This window comes from Xenopus laevis, chromosome 2S (genome assembly GCF_017654675.1).
Source record: "Xenopus laevis strain J_2021 chromosome 2S, Xenopus_laevis_v10.1, whole genome shotgun sequence".
NCBI lineage: Eukaryota > Metazoa > Chordata > Amphibia > Anura > Pipidae > Xenopus > Xenopus laevis.
This window is the reverse complement of record NC_054374.1, coordinates 40040279-40062823: the sequence shown is the minus strand read 5'-3', so window position 1 is coordinate 40062823 and position 22545 is coordinate 40040279. Positions and strand designations below refer to the sequence as shown.

Sequence of the window (22545 nt, the reverse complement as noted above, 5' to 3'; positions counted from 1 at the left end):
TACTACACTGTACCTTCCTATTCAGTTTTTTAAGTGTCCTGCTCCCGGGAGGTTGGACCTACGCGTGATTCCACGTTCAGCCCATGGCTGATACCCGGGGTGAGGCCTGAAAGCAGGGTTACCTGTCTTTACATAGGAAGCCCCCTACGAGGTGAAACGCACCGGGGTCACTCTCTAGCTGTTGCTATATCGACCACCCAGACGTTGCCTGCGCTGACTGATTCAGGGCAGAAGGTTTGGCCGGTGTGGGGGTAAGTGGCACATTGTCTGTGTTATGCAGTAACTTTGCCTAATGATTTTGGGGCTACCCCCCCCTCCTGGGGGCTACCCCCCCTCTCCTGGGGGCTAACCCCCCACCCCCCCCCCCTCCCTGCTCTCTCCCTCTCCAGCGCCAGCTCTACCTTCTATCGGCTCCTTCTGGTGTCTCCTGTCCCTACCTTTCCTGCCTTCAGGGTCTGGCCGGTGTTTGCGCTTCCATTGCGCATTCTGGTGGTGACTCTGGAGGGAGGTGGATGGAGGGAGGCTCCTTTGCAGCTGAGGGTTCCGTCTCTCAGCGCAATGAAGTGGAACGCAATGCGTTCCACTTTCTCTGCTGCCGGCGGCCATTTTCTTTTGGCGCGAAGCGAGCGTTTGTGCGCATGCGCGCACGGTTTGGAACGCAACTTGCGTTCCCAGCGGCCATTTTGGAATGGAGATCCGAAGGGAGAGCAGCAGGCAGCTATCAGAACTGGCTAAAAGACTAGCGGTTACTTCAGGCAGTACCCCTTTCTCTCTACCTTACTATACTATGGCAGAAGGTAGGTCAGTGGGACTGTTCACAAGGGCAGGGGGGAAGGGGCCCTCAACAGCACAGGTGAGATACCTTGCTTGTTCAAAATGCCAGAAAAAGTTTCCAGGGGGCCAGGGTGAGCCGCTGTGTGGGTCCTGCTCCTTGGGGCAGGGGGAAACTACTGCTCCTGGGGGTCTCTCAGCTGCTTCAGCTGTGACTACTCCACAAATTGTACCTCAGGATTTAGACTCTGGAGCTGCAGCAGAGCCACCTCCCCCTCTATGGGCTGTACAATTGTCTCAATCTCTGGCATCATTACAAGGGTTGCCTGCCATCGCAGATAACCTAGGAAAGGCTCTGGTTAAGCTTAGCCATAGGACTGGTGGCAAGCGTAGACGTGTGGACGACGCAAGAGGGAACACTGTCAACCCTGCTGTGTCTGACGAATCTTCCCCTGAGCTACACTCTTCTCACTCTGAAGGTGAGGTTGGATCTTCTGACTATTCATCTGCAGATGAGGAAGAACATCAGGATGAAGGAAAGGATCGTGACAGTTTTCATGATGTAGACGGGATTATTAAGGGGGTCCTTGAGGTTCTTAATATATCTCAGAAGCCCAAACATACAGGAGATGCATCTAGTCTATTCAAGAGACAACATAAGTCGTCAGTCTGTTTCCCAGAACATGAACAACTTCAAGGTTTGGTTCAGAATGAGTGGAATTCACCTGAACACAAGTTTCAGGCAACTAAAAAATTCTCTAAATCATATCCTTTTCCGAAAGAACTAGTTGATACTTGGTCTAACCCACCATCAGTTGATGCACCAGTGTCTAGACTGTCAAAGTCAACCACATTACCAGTTACCGACGCAGCAGCATTCAAGGACCCCTCAGACAGAAGACTAGAAGGGTTTCTACGTGCAATTTACACGTCTGCAGGGTCGGCGCTACGCCCTTGCCTGGCTTCAGCGTGGGTGTCCAGAGCCATACAGGAATGGTCTGAATCGATTGTCAAGGACATTCTAGACGGGGTTCCTCGACAGGAGTTGTTATCATCGGCACAGACTATTGCTGAGGCATCTAGTTATCTTTGTGACACCACACTTGATACTTCACAAATTACTGCCCGTACTTCAGCCTTGTCCGTAGCAGCACGCAGAACGTTATGGCTAAAAAATTGGTCTGCGGACCTTAGTTCCAAAAAGTCGCTCACTTCTCTACCTTTCAAGGGACATCGTCTGTTTGGAGAAGAGCTAGAGAAAATCATCTCCCAGGCGACGGGGGGGAAGAGTACTTTTCTCCCACAGACCAGAGGCAGAGCACCCACCTCAAATAGGAGGGGGAAATTTTTTCGTGGCCAAAGTGGCAGATTTTCAAGGCGAAACAGTTCTCCACAACGGTCCCACTTTCGGGCTAAAGTCGGTGAGAAAAGCCAGCCCTCCTGGAAAACCAACAGGCCTCACAATAAACCTTCAGGGGAGAAGCCCGCCTCAGCCTGACGGGGCACCCCCTCCGGAATCGTTGGAATGGATAGGGGGCAAACTATCCATTCCTCCCGGAATCGAAGTAAAGCATTCTACGGATGCATGGGTCAAAGAAATAGTGACAGAAGGATATCATTTAGATTTCACAAGCATACCACCCGGAAGATTTCTCATGTCCAGAGTTCCTCACTGTTCTCAGAAGGCCCAAGCCTTTCTAGATTGTATAGACAAGTTGGAGCGATCCGGGGTAATCAGTCCAGTACCAACCACAGAGAGATTCTCCGGTTTTTACTCGAACCTATTTACAGTACCAAAGAGGGATGGGTCTCTCAGACCAGTGCTCGACCTCAAGGGTCTCAACAAATTAATTCGGTCAGTGCGGTTCAAGATGGAGACGTTGAGATCAGTCATTCGAGGGATGGAACAGGGGCAACTTATGATGTCCCTGGATATAAGGTACGCATACCTACATGTGCCAATTTGGCCCCCCCATCACCGCTACCTACGCTTTGCTTTCAAGAACAAACACTATCAATTCGTTGCACTCCCGTTTGGACTGTCGTCCGCTCCCAGGGTTTTCACCAAGTTTATGGCGGTAACAGCTGCAACGTTGAGACTGCAGGGGATATTTGTGACCCCCTACCTGGACGACCTCCTGCTAAAGGCCAGTTCAGAAACAAGGGCCAAGGAGGACCTCAGCCGAGCAGTTCGGCTACTCCAGAGCTTCGGATGGACCATCAACTGGTCGAAGTCCAGCCCAGATCCCAGTCACAAAATGATATTCCTAGGCCTGGAATTCGATACGATCACACAAACTGTAAGCTTACCCAGGGACAAACAGTCCAGGATCAGAGATCAAGTTCGATATCTTCTATCCAGTCAAAGCACAACAGTACACAAGGCGATGCAAGTACTGGGAACAATGGTCTCGGCCATCGAGGCAGTTCCATTTGCGCAAATACATCTTCGACCTCTCCAAGCCAGCATTCTAGCGACGTGGAAAGGGGGACCTCTATCCCGCTCCATGTCATTGTCTCAACAGACAAGGGCGGATCTACAGTGGTGGATGAGATCGGAGAATCTAGCCGGAGGTCAATCGTGGGCAACACCGGACTGGGTTGTGATATCAACAGACGCCAGCCTCCAGGGCTGGGGGGCAACATGGGACAAGCAGTCTGCTCAAGGGCTATGGTCTCCAGAGGAAGCCAAACTACCAATAAATATTCTGGAGCTGAGAGCGGTAAAGTTGGCTCTAGTCCAGTGGACAGATCGACTCCGAGCAAAGCCGATACGCGTCCAAAGCGACAATGCTACGACAGTAGCGTACATAAATCGTCAAGGAGGGACGCGAAGTCGAGCGGCCCTGGCAGAAGCAAGACAGATTCTTCTCTGGGCAGAAAACAACTCAGTAAAATTATCTGCAATACACATTCCGGGAGTGTCCAACACAAAGGCGGACTTTCTCAGTCGGAATCAGCTGGATCCAGGAGAATGGGAACTGCATCCAGTGGCATTCAATCAGCTGACGGACCAGTGGGGAACTCCCAGCATAGACTTAATGGCATCCAGAAACAATCGAAAAGTAACAAGATTCTTTGCCCGCCACAGAGATCCGTTAGCAGTGGGGGTGGATGCCATGACTCAGCGCTGGCAATTCGATCTAGCATACGTCTTCCCACCGCTTCCAATGCTGCCAAGGGTTCTCAAAAAGATAAAGCAATCTCAGTCGATAGTAATTGTAGTGGCACCGTATTGGCCTCGGAGAACCTGGTTCAACGACCTGCAGGAGATGTCAATAGAGCAGCCGATACGGCTAGACGGCAGACCAGATCTCCTCCAGCAGGGACCCATATTGCACCACAACCCAGGACTCTTCGCTTTGACGGGATGGCTATTGAAAGGTCTGTCTGGCGAAGCCAAGGGCTTGATGAAGAAGTCATACTCACTATGTTAAGAGCTCGAAAGGCCTCATCTTCTAAATCATACCACAGAGTTTGGCAGTCTTACTTCAATTGGTGCAAGGAGTCTCATTTTCCCTTCCTTGAATTGCAATTACCACGGATTCTTTCCTTTCTACAAAGAGGATTACAATTAGGCCTTAAGCTCAGCTCGCTCAAGGTCCAGGTGTCAGCCTTGTCAATCCTGTTTCAATCTCGCCTTGCGATTGAAGACTTGATACGCACGTTTCTGCATGGAGTGGCCCATACTGTGCCACCATTCCATACACCGGTGGCTGGCTGGGATCTCAATTTAGTGTTGGAAGCCCTGCTGGATCCACCATTCGAACCACTATCTTCTGTTTCAGATACATGGATCACCTATAAGGTAGTGTTCCTTGTGGCAATATCATCGACCAGACGGGTATCTGAACTTAGTGCCTTATCGTGTGCTCCTCCTTACCTCATATTCCATAAGGATAAAGCCGTTCTTCGTACGGTTCCAACCTTTCTACCCAAGGTAGTTTCCGACTTTCATGTGAACCAAGAAATTGTTGTTCCTTCTCTATGTCCAGAACCCAAGAATGATAAGGAACGCAGACTTCATAATCTGGATGTGGTCAGAGCCTTACGATGGTATGTGGACAGATCTAAATCTTTCCGAAAATCGCAGGCCCTGTTTGTTATACCATCGGGCCCTCGTCGGGGCCAGGCAGCCTCAAAAGTGACAATATCAAGATGGATCAGAGAATCAATCAAACAAGCATACTCTGCGAAGGGAAGATCAGCACCTGAAGGACTTAGGGCTCACTCTACCAGAGCGGTGGGAGCCTCCTGGGCGTTGTGAAACTCTGCTTCCTTGGAGCAGATCTGTAAGGCGGCTACCTGGTCTTCTGTTCATACTTTCTCCAAATTTTACAAAGTTGACACCTTTTCCTCAGCCGAGGCTTCTCTCGGGCGTAAGGTGTTGCATTCAGTACTTAAATAATTCTGCAGTACTCATTGTATATAATTATAGCTCGTTCCCACCCTGCTGTTTTGGGACTGCTTTGTTAAGTCCCCATGGTTCCCTGTGTCCCCCTAAGACGACAGAGAAAACAGGATTTTTTAATACTTACCGTTAAATCTGTTTCTCTGTAGTCATAAGGGGGACACAGGGCTTCCCGCCCTTGTCGAGCTATTGACCTTTGGTCTAGTTTTGTTCAGTTTCACTGTTTACTTTCTGCCTGTGATTTATTCAGTGATTACGTTCGCAGCTTTGGGACAAACTGAATAGGAAGGTACAGTGTAGGGGGTAAAGCCTGAAGGGCACGCCCCTGAATTAATTAATATTCAAGTGTCCTGCCTCCTGGAGGATGGAGCTTAATCCCATGGTTCCCTGTGTCCCCCTTATGACTACAGAGAAACAGATTTAACGGTAAGTATTAAAAAATCCTGTTTTCCTGGAATATCGAATTGTCAGGTTTTAATAAAGAAAAAAACTGCAAATAATCCCCCAAAAAAAACATGGCAAATAAAAAATGTTTTTTATAGGAGCCAATAGCAATAGTCTGTAACAGCATTATTCATATTTATTTTCCCGTTTTACTAAAACATAAATTATCAGTGATTATTACCGTAGAGTGGGAGTTACCAATTTGGTTGTGGCAGCTCCTGCTACATTTTTTCATTTTATTAGTAGTCCATGCATTTGCCTACAGTGATGTATTCACAGTACACTAGGACTTGCTTGAAATGCCATCCTGCATTTATTTGTTAGTTATGTGAACTGCTTTCGTTTTTCCGAAATTAATATACTTTTGCTGTGTGTTGGATTGACCTACTCAAGATATCTTTCCAATTGCTCTTTATTATTAATGGTTTTTTTTATTGGTTTGAACAATTACACTTGTCTATTTCCTAACAGCAACTGAAAATGCTATCTGATTGTCAGGTCCCAGCAAGCAAAATATCAAACTGACTATGATACTTCAATGTTATTCATTTTACTGAAACTAGATGTAAATTTCAACCTTCACAGATGCTGCAACAAAAATGTAAAACCCCCATTTTACGTTTTTTTCAAGGGACCAGAAAAAATGGTGTAAAATACAAGATATTTTGAAATCGGGGAAATACATTTATAGATTATTTATTGGTAGGTCCACAAACAGTGTATAATGAGGGAAATGTAAAATTAAGGTTTCATTGTAATTCATAAACTACAAAAAAGAAATATTAATTGCAAGCTAATCTTAGACCACTGCTATCAAAGTCACATTCAGTTTTTCATTTCAAATTGTTTTACTCATTTAATCATTCTTTGCTTCATCTTTAGGACTGGAACATCTTCCTCCTGAGGTTTAACAATCTGGACTTGTGTGTATCTGAAAATGAAACCTTAAAGCATTTTTTGAATGAAACCACCCCTCCTGAGAGTACAGTAACTTCAGGTCAAGCGAGGTCATCCACACAAACCCCTCAAGCTCTAGAAGACTCTGGACCCATAAATATTTCTGTGGCAATTACCTTGACTTTAGATCCACTAAAACCCTTTGGAGGATATTCACGTAACATCACTCACCTGAGCTCAACCATTTTTGGCCATCAGATTGGTCTTTCAGGTATCCAATCAAGTATTTCCTTGTATTATATTATTCTATGTGCTCTTTTTCCACTGGAAGAACTCTTTGTTTTGGTTTGTTCCTCTGTCATATGGATTTTTTAAGCTTCTCTTTTCTAGTTATGGTATACAAAAGAAGAATTAAGAAAGAGATTGGAAAAGTAAGGATGGGCAATCCCGTTAATTTATGCAGCAAAGTATACAAATAACATCCTAGGCAATAGAGTGGTCTCTGCATGACAAACATATGTCTGTTTAAGGGGCTACACTTGCTGTTTGTTGGTCATCCATACAGGTGTCCTAATGTTAGGTAGTCCCAAAAAGGTGTCCATATAAGTATTGCAGTCCAAAATTGTTGGATCTTAGGACAGAAAATATGTCAGTAATTGCCTTGATGTAAATTACATTTTACACATACAACTGGATATCCCTGGTTTACTTGTGCCAACCTGTGTGGAGTCAAGTATATTCCATTTAGGGCTGGATATATTGGTCTGTGGTTGAAAAGTATAGCTATAGCTTCCCTCATTTTGTAAAAAAATGTGCTCACTTATTACATATGTGCCTAACAAAGCCCAAATGATCTTGTAGCAGAATAGTATAGAACCAGCTGAGGGGTTTGGATAGCTCCTGCCTGTGCAAGTTGCATTAAAGGGTAATTATAATAATATGTGGTGCTCCCTCATGGAATTGAACATGGAAAGTATGACATGATTGCATAAATCCATTTTCATATGGAATATTGGCTGCACTTGTATCAGGGTTAGAATTCCAAAGCAACAGTTGTGTAACTAAAAGTCATCTATTACATTGAAAAATGCCTTGTTAATGGATGAAGCCATTTTCATACTTTTCTGTATAAATCTAGGCACTGGCGTGTGCTCTTTCTCTCAACAATTTAATGTCAGGTGGGCCTGACACACCTCCACAATTTAATATCCACCCATAGATGCAGCTGAGACTTTTGCTGATGTATATGATTTTCTTTTATTATTTTTATTAGTATTTTTATCACTTATTTATAAAGCATCAACATATTCCACAGCTCTGTACTATGCTTCTCTGGCACAGGCCTTTCCTGGACATCAATTCATAAGTTACACTGCAAAAGTTCCCTTTGCAGCCTATGAAATAAAGCCTTGCAAACTCTTGCTTCAACCCAGCTGCTCTCCCATAACTAGGCAAAACTATAGTATAAATCTACCCCACTAGAACAAGCTACATTAGATCTTACTGAGCCTAATAGTGTAAGCTGAATCTTGCAGTGGAGAAGTTTATATATGTAGTTTTTACTGTATATGTAGTTTATAAATATATATATATGTCATGGTTTGGTCATAACCAATGGGACAGTTTCTCCTTAAAGGATAACTAAACCCTAAAAATGAATACGGTTAGAAATTGAACTTATTGCACCAGCCTAAAGTTTCAGCTTGTCAATAGCAGCAATGATCCAGGACTTCAAACTTGTCAAAGGGGGTCACCATCTTGGAAAGTGTCTGTGACACTCACATGCTCAGTGGACTCTGAGCAGCTGTTGAGAAGTTAAGGTTAGGAGTCACCACAATTTATCAAGCAGAAAATGGGGAGCTAGTGGGGCATCTTTGGAGACACAGATCTTTACTGTTAAAGGCCTGTGGTTTCCTTGGGCTGGTACGAAAGCACAAAACATAATATACAACAACTCTAGCTACTTCTTTAGTTAAGCTTTAGTTCTACTTTAAACATCTGCGCCATGTCAACGCTGACTTCACAGTTGACATTACTGCACAATAACAATTGTGTAATAAACAGATTTTTCAAGTAATGTATATAATTTAGTTGGATTTACCAAATAGGAGCCTATTTATACATGGGATGAAGGTGATCTTCTGTTCTAAAAATCCGCTGCAACCATTGGTAAGAAAGTGGTATTTAAGCAAAATCTAAAAATATTTTATTTTCCTTATAAGGCAGAGATTCCCACGAGGAGATGAATATTACGTTCACTTTGCCTGCTGCGTGGAACTCTGATGACTGTATTGTCCATGGGCACTGTGAACAGGTGGTGTTTACTACATGCATGACTGTCACCGCAGTGACCAATGTGTTTCCAGTCACAGTGTAAGCATCTCTTTTACACATGATTTTGATCACATGATTTAGGCCACAGCCTAAATTAACGTTTTGATTTTCTTTATTGTAGTCAGCCTCCTCACTGTATTCCTGAGACATACAGCAATGCTTCGTTGTGGTACAAGATCTACACCACTGCTCGTGACTCAGGGACAAAGAACGCACAAGACTATAATCCCTTCTGGTGTTACAAAGGAGCAATTGGCAAGGTGTACCATGCTTTAAATCCCAAACTCACCGTAATTGTCCCAGAGGTGAGTGCACACACTGAGCCTTTACATGTTAATAACTTGGTGAATTTCCCTGAATGCATAGCATACATTGTGGCAATTTATAAACAAGACCCACTTTCCTTTTTTTTTTATTTTCAGCATCTAACAAACATTGTAGAACACAGTTGTGTATTTTTATCTTATGTGAGTATTTTTCCTTGAATAAAAATTATTTTTTTGATCTTATAATGTGTCATAAAGGCCTCTCCCATAAATCTTTCTTCTTTCTGTCTTCTGTATTAGTAACTGGTTCAAATATGTGTACTAATGTTTCCTCAAAGCAATCAGTCCAAATACAAAACCAGATCAGCTATTTCTAATTAGAATTAATTACAGGTATACTTAATGATCAACATCAAAAACTACTTTTTCCGGTATCTAATGCAGTATCTAGTTTACTTGGCAATGGATACGTGGCTATTTATACATTTTAATTAACAAAGCATGATCCAGTTTTGGATCCAAAATATACTTTTGTGGTTAACTTGCTAAATATAACACATAGACGCCCATTTATCAAAGGCCAAATTTCGAATTCATGTGAATTTTTTTACTCTTATAAATTAGAATATACTCGAAATTTGATTGGGAGGTTATTTAAGAAAAAATGTCTAAAGAATGTCTAAAACTCGAACGAATATTACGGACTCTAATTAGATTCGAATTTGACTAACTCTAATCGAGTTTTTTATCTGAAAATTCTTGAATGTCAGGAAGGCTATTAACATCTTCAAATGGCTCATTGGACCTCTCCCATTGATGTATACATGAACTCGGCAAGTTTTAGGTGGTGAATAGTCTAATTTGAATTCTTCCCAGGGTACAAGTTTGATAAATCTTGAATTTCAATTTGAATCGAGTTTGGATTATTCCCAATTCAAATTTGTGAGTTTTGACCAAAAAAAGTATTAGAAATTTTGAATTTAAGGTCCTATTTATAAAGCCTCAATTTTTTACAATACTCCATCGAAAACCTGTCGAGGTCATGTAGAAGTCAATGGCAGATGTCTGTCTTTCAATTTGAAGATGTTTCTTGATCTGATCTGTTTTTCGTATGATAATCAGAAACAGTCTGGGTTTTCGGGAGACAACTCGAAAAAAAGATTGATTTTCTAGACGGCCTGGACTGTCAGTGCAGCAACCATGGGGTTAAGTATCCCCCACAGGAGGCAGGACAGTAGAAAAAAAATAGAATCTTGACTCCGCCCTCTTCATATAAGCTCTTGCTCCTCCTGATTCCCCTCAGTTTAGTCTGTCAGCTCAGTTAGGAGAATAGAAAGGATAGCAGAGAAAGAGCGAGAAGAGATTCATAACAACAGTATTAACTTGTCAACCTTGTTACTATAATTTGAACTGTAATTGAAAGGGTGGGGCTTACTGCACTGGCAGTCCAAGCCGTCTAGGAAAAGATTTTCCGGTAAGTCGAAAATCCATCTTTCCCTTCCTGTCAGTGCAGCAACCATGGGGACGTCCCAAAGCTGTCCCATCTTTTATAGGGCTGGGTTCAATTTACTGTTTCCTCAATGCAGCCTGAAGTACTTTTCTACCAAAGGCGGCAGGACCTGAATGAAACACATTTAGTCAATAAAATTTTGCAAATGTAGACAAAGAAGCCCAAGTGGCTGCCTTATAGATTTGCTCTGGAGTGGCTAGATTATACAAGGCCCAGGATGCACTTAGTGCTCTGGTAGAGTGAGCTCGGACCTTGAAGGGTCTAGATTTGTGACTAAGGTCATTAGCACAGTTAATTGTCTCAACCAGCCATCTGGCAATTGTTCGTTTTGAGGCAGGCAGGTGAGCCTTTGTTCTGACCATAAGTAACTAAAAAGGCATCTGATTTCCTATAATCTTTGGATCTGTCTAGGTAGTAATGAATCGCTCTCACTACGTCTAGCTTGTGTAGTGCCTTTTCTTTGGTATTAGCCAGCCTAGGACAGAGCGAAGAAAGATTAATTTCTTCATTTATGTGGAAAGCAGAAACCACCTTGGGCTGGAATGATGGAATAGTCCTGAAAACTGCCCTATCCTGGTGCAGTATAAGCCAAGGCTCCTTACAAGATAGGGCTGCCATTTCCGAAACTTGTTTTGCTGAGGCGATGGCCAAGAGAAAGGTCATTTTCCAGAAACTTAAGCGCACAGGATGCTAAAGGCTCAAATGGGGGTCCTTGTAGGACATCGAGGCTAGTGTAAGATCCTAGGGAGGTGTTGGATCCTTGTAGGGAGGCCTAACTTTACGCATGCCCTGCATGAACTGCATGAGATCTGGCTCCCTTGCCCACTGATGTTGTAGGAGAATAGAAAGGGCTGAAATCTGGCCTTTGAGGGTGGCTAGGGAAAGACCTAAATGGAGCCCCTGTGTAAGAAATTTAACAATAGTTTGAATTGTTGATTGCTGCCACTGAAACTGCCTGGACTCACACCAGTCTATGAATGTTTTCCAAGTTCTATGATAGACTCTAGATGTGGACTGTTTTCTGGCCTTCGACAGTATGTTAGTGGCTTTGTTTGAAAACCCTTTAGAGCGCCACAACTCGGTTTCAACAGCCAAGCCGTCAAATGCAAACTTTGCAGGCTGATGTAATCCGCCTCCCAGTTTAGTTTTCCTGGAATGAAGACTGCTGAGATGGCTGGAGCATGAAGTTCTGCCCGGTGAGTATTTGAGCTACCTCTCTCATTGCTCTGTTGCTGCGGGTAAGGCTGGTGTCCGTGGTCAGTACCGTCCACTGGGGTAAGGCCCATGTCTTGCCCTGAGAGATTTTGAGGTGCTGTCCACCAACTCAGTGAACGTTTGACTTGCATGGTAAGTGGAATTCTTTGTGATAAGTCTGAGTGGTTCTTGTTCCAAAGGCTTACAAAATGGTTCTGAAAGTCTCATGTGAAATCTGCCGAATGTGCTTCCAATGCTGCTACCATGTAGCCCAATAACTGGAGGCATCGCTCCGCTGCAATGGTGGTCTGAGTGCAGACCTGTTGAGCTGTGTGCATGATTGTCTGAATTTTCTCTGAAGGTAGAGATGTAGTCTGACGGGATGAGTCGAACAACATTCCAAAGAATTGAATTTGCTGTGTGGGTGTGAGGTGACTCTTTCTGTAATTTATGTATTGTGATGCAAATCTGGGTGTCTTTGTGACTTTGGTCATAGGACGGTGCTCTGATGAGTAGGTCGTCTAGATAAGGTGTGATTATGATTCCTAGACGCCTGAGGTGTGCAATCAGGGGGCTGAGTATATTTGTGAAAACTCGGGGTGCAGTGGAAAGGCCGAAAGGAAGCACCCTGAATTGGTAATGTTCTTCTAGAACCGTGAACAGTAGGTATTGCTGGGATTCCCTTCTGATGGGTACATATGAGTATGCATCCTGAAGGTCTACCTTGGTCATGAAGCAATTGTGGGTCATTGACATTACCACCGACCAAATGGACTCCATGCGGAATTTCTGTTTGGACACCTGCTTGTTTAAGGTTTTTAGGTTTAGTGCCGGCCTGAAGACCAAAAAGAGATTTGAGTAAAAAACCTCTGTAACGTTCTTTGGCAGGTACTGGTACAATGACATTGTTGTGCTTCAGTTTGTTCACGATTGTAGCTAGAGCGAGTTTCTTGGATGGGCTTTTTGGAGCGGATGTGCGTTTGTAGATGCGAGGAGGTAGATTGTCAATGGAATTCGGTACCCTTCTGTTATGATTGTGAGTACCAAATTGTCCAGTATGTGGTCTCGCCATACTGGGAAAAATTGCTGAAGACAACCTCCTACCCTCGCTTGCCCTAACCTGAAGTCAGGCTGAATTGGGTTTTGACGGAGCTGGTTTCCTGGTCTGTCTCGGTTGGACCAGGTTGGTTTACCCTTCCTCGTCTCCCCACTTGATTGTGAAGGGCGAAAAGTGGTATTTCGAAAGGAACGAAATGGTCGTCCCTGGGAGCTCCAAGGTCTATTATAAAATCTAGTGGGCTGTTCTGATCTGGGTTTCTTGCCCGAAGGTAAAAAGGTGCTCTTACCACCTGTAACCTCAGTAATGATCTGCTTGAGGTCTGGTGAAAAAGCGTGTCCCCTGTAAATTTTAAGTTCATTAACTTTGTCTTGGATGCTGTATCTCCAGACCAATGACGTAACCAAAGTGCTTGTCTTGCCACTACTGTGTCAATCTAACCGCCAGCCTAACCGTGTCCATGCCAAAAAGGTGAATGCTGAGCTAAGACGCTGTAATTCCTCCTGTAAGTACTCTAGTGAAGTTTTTTTTGTAACTCCTGGCACCAGAATCTGGTTGTACGGGCTAACTCCGCCGATGCTATTGCCGGCCTGAGAATTGATGTGGCATGTGTATACCCCCTTCTCAAAGACCCCTCCATCTTTTTATCCATCGGCTCCTTGAAAGCTGCCTCCTCTGTTGGTAGTGTTGTGTTTTTGGACAATCGAGTTACCGCTGAGTCAACTTTAGGGGCCTTGTCCCACAATTTACATTGTTCCTCTGGAACAGGGTAAGTGTTTTGGAACATTTGAGTCTGGGCTATCCGGTGGTCCGGTTTTGACCATTCGGTCTCTATCACCTGAGATATTGATTTAAATACCGAGAAGGTTCTAGATTTTTTTGGGTTGTACCCCCAATACTTTGTCAGCTTTTGATGCTGCTGTTGTTTCGTATTTAATCTCTAGCGTAGCTAGCATTTCGCGAAGTAACCGTTTTGCGGTTTCTGGGCCTGCAATCGAGCGGTACTGTCGCTCTGTGTCTGAGTCATCAGAAGAGTTCTCTATCAGAAATTTCTCCTGGCTCTATATCACTATCTTGATCACTAAGTGCTTCAGAATCAGATGAATTTGTTTCTAAAATAGCATGTGCCTTCCGTTTCTTACTATGTTTTTAGATGGTTGAGCAATGGAAGATTGAATAGTCTATTTTATCCAGTCAACAATTCCTCTAGCTGAGGAGGTTTGATGTAGAAGGATCCTGAGCTTCTAAGTGTGGGGGACTAGTGTCAGCCTGTTACAATGGAATTGGGTGTGGTGATAAAGTTGGCGCTGAATCTGCTGGTTCTTCACAGTCTAAGCATACTCCTTGTTCCCCTTTACGTAAAGTATGTTTACAAAACTTGCATTTTTTTGGTTGGTTATGGGATCTTTTATCTGCCCTTTTTGTCCTGGGTGTAGCTGAGGTCATCTCCTTCCTAAGCTACTCTAGACCCAAATCTGCATCCATGATGTATTGTCTGAAATAGAACATATACATGTGCCTTAGTAACTAAGGTGCCCTTAAATGAGACCAACTAGTTGTAAGGACTGGCTTTGTCTGCATAGGCATAAACTGGGGTATAGTATGCAAGAAACAAGAACAGTCTACATGCTGTGATTATAAGTGCTACTATGAGTCCCGCTAGGTAACTGCCATATGAGCCTTAAAAACATAAGTAAAGCCACTGGGATTAAAACCCTTATGCTGCGGTTCACTGCGACTGCACTTGTACCTTTTTGGTGACAAGCCGCAACTTGTACTGCTCCTGTGAAGCACCGGCGCGTGTGGATTAAAATCCAAAAGGGGCCCCGGTAAGCGCGTCACAAGGTGTGTACGCACGCGCCTCTTTGTGGTGCCAAAGCTCCGGCGCGTGTGTCCATAACCCAGAAGTGCGCTCAATACACTGTGCGGTCCGTTAGTTACTCCTGTGCTGGAGTGAGAACTTCTGGAGCGGAGCAAAACCGCAGCACCTGTCTCTGAGAGAGGGTGGCTGTGCTGTTGGTGGAAAAGGAACAATCCCCTTGTGAAACCATTTACCAGTCCTGAGGAGTGGAATTAGGGTAGGGATTATACACAGATACTGTGCAAGTAGAGCTAGGATGCCTCCTGCTCTGGGTAATCTTCCTTCTTCAGATATGCGGTAAAGAACCTGTGAAAGAAGGAAAAGAAAGAAAGAGAGAAAGAAAGAAAGAAAGAAAAATGTGTGCTGTCCCAACCTCCTAGTAGGACAGAAGGAAAAAAACTGAGGGGAATCAGGAGGAGCAAGAGCTTATATGAAGAGGGCAGAGTTGAGATTCTATGTTATTTTCTTCTGTCCTGCCTCCGGAGGTGGATACTTAACCCCATGGTTGCTGCACTGACAGGAAGGGCCGTTCTAGAGAAATTGTACGATCCAGGCGTCGAATTTGAAAAAGTGGTACAATTAGAATTGCCACATTATTTTGTCACACAAGTTAAATTAGTGGATGAGAGTTTTAGTAAACACCCCCCCCCTTACTGTTCGACCCTTGATAAATCTGCCCCATAAAGTGTACATCTTTAGTGAAAAGGAGATTCTGTAATATATTTATTATCTACCACCTGTTTACCTCAGAAATTGTTTGTCATTTAACTCCATTTTTGTCAGTCGCTGTTCTAAGTAGAGCACATTCTGTACTGTGACTGAGCCTTAAAAAAAGCTGTTGTTTACTTTTTCCTTATCACTTTTAATGTTGAAAAGAATTCTCCTTGTGTAGCAGTGGTACTCAGAGTGACTGCAGAGTGTGAGATGGTGTGCATTTATTCTACTGCAAACATCAATGCACTGCCCGTTCCTGATGCTGCCAGGCATTAGAGCACACTCTGCACCTCTGCATGTTTGGGACTTGAACTCAGCCATATTAAATTAAAAGGGAGCAAGTCATTTTACTCTCAAGGACTAGTTGTTCCTGGCCAACTGAACAAACACCTAGAATAATTTCAACCCTCATATTATTCAGTCAAAAACAAATTGCACAGATATCCACTACAGCTCTTGCCCTTATATTTGGCAAATTCAGGTAGATGGTAGGGTAGCAGTAGAATGATCTTCGAATTTTATGGCATTCACAAAAGAACAGGAAGCATTTTTGTGGTGTAAAAGTAATGTTAAAACTGGTGTAAATACAATCTCTGTTTTCACAAACAAAATACCAATTCAACAGACACTTTTAATTTTTTGGTGAAAAAGTCAAATTGCTGGCACTTTTATGAATAAATGAGAGGAAAAACAACATATTTAATGACATTTTCTCCTAACATTTTTAAAATTGAGTAAAACCCAGTGTAAATCTTCCCCATGTTAGCTCTACATTGTAGGGATGCAACGAATCCAGGATTCAGTTCGGGATTCAGCCTTTTTAGCAGGATTCAGATTCGGCTGAATCCTTCTGCCTGGCCGAACACAATCCGAATCCTAATTTGCTTATGCAAATTAGGGGCGGGAAATAATCAGACTTCATGTCACAAAACGAAGTGAAAAATGTTTCCCCCCTCCCACCCCTTATTTGCATATGCAAATTAGAATTTGGTTCGGTATTGGGCCGAATCTTTCGTGAAGGATTCGGGGTTTCGGCCGAATCCAAAATAGTGGGTTTGGTGCATCCCTACTGCATTGTTTCATTTAATCTCTATTAACCCCACTTTTAGGTGCAGTATGGAGGAGTCATTAGCATATTTATAGAGATTAGCAGCCTATTGTCCGTTTACAAGCCCTGTTTTCTTTATAACCAGAACTGAATAGCCATAGGCTTATAAACAAGAATATAAGTATATTTTATAACATTTTATATATAACAGTAGGTTACTGTCAACATAAAATAGGTGACATATTTGCATTATTTTGCTTTTGCAGTATTGGCATTTTGAGAGAATATATCTTTATATATAATTTTTATTCAAAGGGTAATTAAAGCCACCCTGCCAAATTTTTGTTTTTGTACCAATATTCAGCCCAACTCCCCATCTTCTTCAGAACTATAGCTGTGTCCTATGTTTTCTAAACATCCATCTTGTTGATCAGCAAGCAGGCCCATACATGTAGGAAACTAAACTGGAATCTTGAGATACTGTACATTTCCTAGTTTAGATACATGACAGGAATAGAAATCATATGACCAAAGATGGGGGTGTGGCTCTGAAGTCCTGGATGCACAATGGCCCACCATTAAGTTAGCGCAAGTATAACTGTTGTGGTTGGAAAGAGGGGATGGATGATCTCTGCACTGGCACTAAAACTAAATTTTTCTAGGAGATTTTAATTCCTCTTTAAAGGAGAAGTAAAGTCATATCCCTCTTGGGGGTGCCAAATGTTAGGCATCCCAAGTGAATGTATTTACTTATCAGCAGAAAACTGCACCGGTCCGGGTTATTCCAGTGAGCACCACTGAGTGATCCTCTTCCTGCTTCTTCTTTCTTCTCGCGCATGGGCATTCGAGCGAAAAGCTGGACTTAAACAAAAAATGGCGGCTATTTCATTCTACTACACATGCATCTACCCTGGGAAATTTAAAGAAAGAAAAAGCTGGTGCAGTTTTCTGCTGATAGTAGCAATGGCGGGGGTTTCAGGTAAGTAAAAGTAATCACTTGGGGGTGCCTAATTTTTGGCTCCCCCAAGTGGCATAAGACTTTCCTTCTCCTTTAACAGAAGGCAACACCTAATGGATATAATGCATGTGCAAATGCATGCATCAACTGAGAGATTAGAAATTCAAACAAGGGAAAGTTGTGCTCACCACTAATTTTTAAAAACCATTAGGTGGGGGTGCAATGAGGCTGTGACCACAAAATACATATAGACAAATACAAGAGGTCCTCTGCACTCAACCCATTATCAATATATTTAAGACAGACATTTTGTGCATACTGCTACTGAAAAATGACTTACCCCTGTTTTGTTTAAAGGGTAAGGCATTTTTCAGTAGCAGTATGCACAAAATGTCTCTGTCTTAAATATATTGCTAATGGGTTGAGTGCAGAGAACCTCTTAGATTAGAAATTCACTCAAAGTTTGTAAGATAAACCAAGTGTTCTGCCATATTGACCTTTAAAAGTGGCAGCAAATATCTTGTCTGAAAGGCATAAACATTATTACAAGGCACAGGTACAGCTGAGAGTCACCTAATGGCAGACTGACTAGGGAAGAGCTAAAAACAAAGTCAGAAATTTGTTGGTAAAATTTTGTGCAAAAGCTAAATCAGGAAATGGTTTAAAATATAAATTGACAGAAATGGAGATATACAGTAGGTTTGTGAATATGGTGACAAATCTGTGTCCACTTGTCTCAGTATCACTGCTTTTGTGAATTCACATCCCCCATGTGTTTATTCTCCCATGCCTTCCCCCATTAAAATGTAGAGGAATTATTGAGAAAATGAAGAAAAAACAGAAAAAGTAATTAGAATATATGAATATTTGTTCAATAGTTATGTGCACCCACCTATAACTTGCATTCATTTACAGAAAGTGCAGGCGCTCCTGAAGTTCATGGAAATGGTATCACTGTACATTCATGTCCTGTATGTAGATAAACCACAAGGCAACATTCTGTTTAAAGGAGAAGACAAAGCATGGTGGCTATACTTAATAAGTGGAGACAAGACACAACATTGGGGCTCTTCTTCACGTTGTGGTCTCTGTGTCTAGACCCCTCTTATAATTATAATGTTGTCCTGTTGTTTATTTGTATTTATTCTAAATATTCTACATTTAAAATGTACATATTTATCCTTTTGCCTAATGTTCTTCGATATGTTATGAGATTCTACGAAAACCAGAATTCTAATTCTGGTAAAAATGGTTAAATTTGGTGACCCTCAGCTATTCTGCTAAAACCGTTGCTGTAAAAATAAAAAAACCGTATTGGCAGCAGTATTATGTAAGCCTTATATGTTCATGTCATTGTTTTGTGACTACAGGATGACCGTTCACTTATAAACCTGCATCTGATGGATACAAGTTATTTCCTCTTTGTGATGGTCATCACCATGTTCTGTTATGCAGTGATCCGAGGGAGACCAAGCAAACTAAGACAAAGCAAATCTGAGTTCCTACCAGAAAAGGTATCTATACTTATGCCAACAGAGTGTAGTACAGGTATGGGATCTTTTATCCAAAATGCTCTGCATTACAGGCCTTCTCCCATAGATTCCATTTTTTCCAAGTAATCCAAATTTTTACAAATGATCCCCTTTTTTCCTGTAATAATAAAACAGCACGTTGTACATGATCCAAACTAAGATTTAATTAATCCTTATTGGAAGTAGAACCAGCCTATTCGGTTTATTTACTGTTTACATGGTTTTCTACTAGACGTAAGGTAGCCAAAATAAGGAAAGATCTATTATCCGGAAAACCCCATGTCCCCAGCATTCTGGATAACAAGTCCCATACCTGTATTGTCAGATTTCTCCATTTTACTGAACTACAACCGTTTTTATTTTTTTATAACCTAAAGTAATAGCAACCCTGCTTAGCCTGTACATAGAATCACAGTCGTTTAATGCAGATAACAGGGCCATATCTGGGATTTATCATTGCTTTAGTTAATGGTAAGCAGGATTATTTTGAGGTCAGACAAATAAAAACTAAGCTTTCAAGGGGCATTGTGTAAGTATAATAAATATATTCTGTCATCCATGACCATCAGCAATTAATTAATAAACCTGCTATTTTACACTTGTTGGCTATAAATTCGAGTGTAATTAGTCACAGACAGGTTTGTGTAATAGAATGAAATAGCGGGATGGTTGGGACTTTAACATCCATGTTGTAGTTCATAGATCTTCAGAGCTGAACTTGTGATTGTGGCAGATGCACATTTATGGCTGTGGGGAAAACCTGCAAACTGGTTGGTGGGTGTTTTCTCATCCCTTCTGTTGGTCTTGTATAAATGTAACACAATATTTATTTCTTTATCTTATCCGTCAATTTATTATCACTATTAAGATTGTAAAAGTTGGTTATGACAAAGACTACTTTGTATGGTTTTGTTGTTTTTGTTTTAATACTTCTCTTTTCTGTTCACAGGTTGCCCTGTCTGATGCATAAACTTCCCATTCTGTACTGTGAGCAGATAAATGTGGAGTCATTGCTTGTTGACCCCATTGGAAGAATCTGATCTCCTATGGGGAAGGAGAATCATCTTGCAATGTTGGTTTGTTCCAACCAAAGACATTTCAAGTGCCTGTAATTGATTTGTACATATTTATAAATAGGTACATTTAAAGAGGTTTGATGCACATACCCCGCATTGCAGGGATTTGTATGTTACACCTTGTACATGTGGACTAGCTGTCTTTTTCATGTGTAGATATATTTAGTGGCCATGTAAGATGGACAGTGAAAACCATCTCCAATGAAAGAGTGCAAGGACCATTTTTCCCAGTGTCTTGAGCAAAGCTGTAGTTTTCTGTTTCTGTAGCAGGTGAAATAAATCACTACCAAACTGTAACCATGCATTGCTTAATGGAAGGAGACATCTTTTCTTCAAATTACTGTAAGTATCAAAGGCATCTGTTCACAGTATGTGTTAGGAATCCATCTATTTGAAAGACATCTTGTCACATTGCCTATTTATTTAATGTGAAACAACATCCTAAACACCTTCATTCAACTCGATTGATAATATGAATTCTTGGATATGACCCTAGAATAATATTGTTTCGCTTGCATTCAAGAATGTTGAATACACTGTGAGCAGGCAAGCGATTTATCAACGTATAGTTACAAATGCAATCGTTCTGGAAGCATTACATTCAGAGTATAGAGACTTCCAGTGGCTAATGTGCTGGTTTTCAGTCTGTACTTTAGTGAGATAATAATCTTCCATTGACTGGGCGTCAGTAGGTCCTACTGAAAATATATTTCTTTCATAGTCACTCCAATGGTAATTTTCTTTTCAATATTTACATGACAAATCATTGCTGCTTTTTCTGATTAGTTTCCGATGTATTCAGTACCATGACATCTGTTTTAATTGAAATTGGATCGCTTAGATATGTTGCTCTCCAAGTTCATATGAAATGTTGTTTGGCTTCTGAATAAATTTATCCTGCTACTGTGGCTAAGGACTTTTAACTCATTCAGGTGGTTGTCTTTACAATGTATGATGTGTCCATAATCAGTGTGAGTGTCTGGTAGTGGAACATGCAATCCATTTAGCATCCATATGATCTTAAATACCCACTACCTCACTAATACAATACACAATACCCACTACCTCACTAAAATAGCAGGGGTTGTGTGTATTACCAATAGTTGCCTACTATCTAGTTGATACTAGTTCACATAAAATGCTTAAAGGAAAACTATATAATGTTGGTCTCTATAAAAAGATATTGCATAAAACAGTTCATATGTAAAACCCTGTTTCATGTAAATAAACCATTTTCATAATAATATACTTAGGATATGCCATTGGGTAATCATAAATAGAAAATTGCCAGTTTAAAAAAATAAGTGCCGCCCCCTGGCATCGTACGAATCACTGTTAGAGTTGTAATATTTGTGGTCAGGTGATCTGAGGCAGCACACAGACCATCACATAATGGTGGCTCAAGGCAAGAGATGTAAAAGGGCAATATTTACTTAAATATATATTCACTTACCACTTCTGTTTGCTTTCCCATATTTCAGACCCTCCAGTAATGCACAGGATCCCCATGCCGTCTGCTCAGCACGAACCCCCCAGTTGTGTGTGTTTGCTTAATAAAAAAACTATACGGTTTATATAAATATGCTGCTGTGTAGCCACGGGGGCAGCCATTTAAGCTTTAAAAAGAGAAAAGACACAGGTTGCACAGCAGATAGAAAAGCTCTATAGAATACAATGGGTTCAGTTCTTACACAGGAAGAATAAACTGGGCTCAGATGTCGCCCTCTACAGCAATATAGAATTAAAAACCATGTTGATTTGCTACAGTTCCTATTAAAATATATAAGAAGGCAAACTTTTGTCTTCAAGTATTTGCAAACAAAATGTGTTGACTAGTGATGAGCGAAATTTTTTGCCAAGTTTCGCCATGATTGTAAGTGGCAGTGATAAGAAGCACTGGCCTAGTACAGGTTCCTACCAGATTAATCCAAAGTGGGGCCCTAGGAACAGTAGGGTAAGTAGAGACCCCATCTTCTCACTCTGCCCTTCCACAGCATGAACTGCTATCTAATTGGATGGGATACAGAAATGTCAGAATTGGACCTCCTGTCCAAAATATCATTTCTAACAAAAACACTGATTGCTCAGGTTAGTGATGTTGCACTGCTATTATTCTGAACACAGCTGTATAATTAACCCTTATCGGAAAAACCCCCTGCCTATTCGGTTTATTTAGGTTTTTTTTTTACTTAAATCCAAATTTTTCTGATTAATGAAAATAAAAAATCAGACCTCACTATAATTCATGATTTACTCTTATTTATCATAACAAACACACACAAAAAAATCGGATCGTCAAAAACTGCGACATTTTTCAGATTGTTGCGTGAAAACCATGACTTTTTGGATTGTCACCTGAACAATCCCAAATTTTTCAGATTTGACGTCCGAAAACTCAATATTTTGTGAAATCAGCAGAAAAGCCCAAATGTTTTAATTATCGTACAAAACCCAGCACAGACAATAATATCT

General features: G+C 41.7%; 1 protein-coding gene across 3 annotated transcripts in view; it reads left to right on the top strand.

The window, feature by feature from the left end:
* tmem248.S (transmembrane protein 248 S homeolog) overlaps positions 1 to 20981 on the top strand; it is a 35664-nt gene extending 14683 nt beyond the window's left edge. The window contains exons 3-7 of one of the 3 annotated variants that reach the window (XM_018248021.2): positions 6509 to 6794; positions 8746 to 8896; positions 8979 to 9162; positions 18836 to 18979; positions 19947 to 20981. In XM_018248021.2, coding sequence (XP_018103510.1) covers positions 6509 to 6794; positions 8746 to 8896; positions 8979 to 9162; positions 18836 to 18979; positions 19947 to 19967 — 786 coding nt within the window. In that variant the 3' untranslated portion in view covers positions 19968 to 20981. Of the gene's footprint in view, positions 1 to 6508; positions 6795 to 8745; positions 8897 to 8978; positions 9367 to 18835; positions 18980 to 19946 lie in introns of those variants that run through there. The other 2 variants (XM_041582975.1, NM_001086270.2) reach the window with 2 other exon arrangements.
* Positions 20982 to 22545: the final 1564 nt, after the last annotated feature.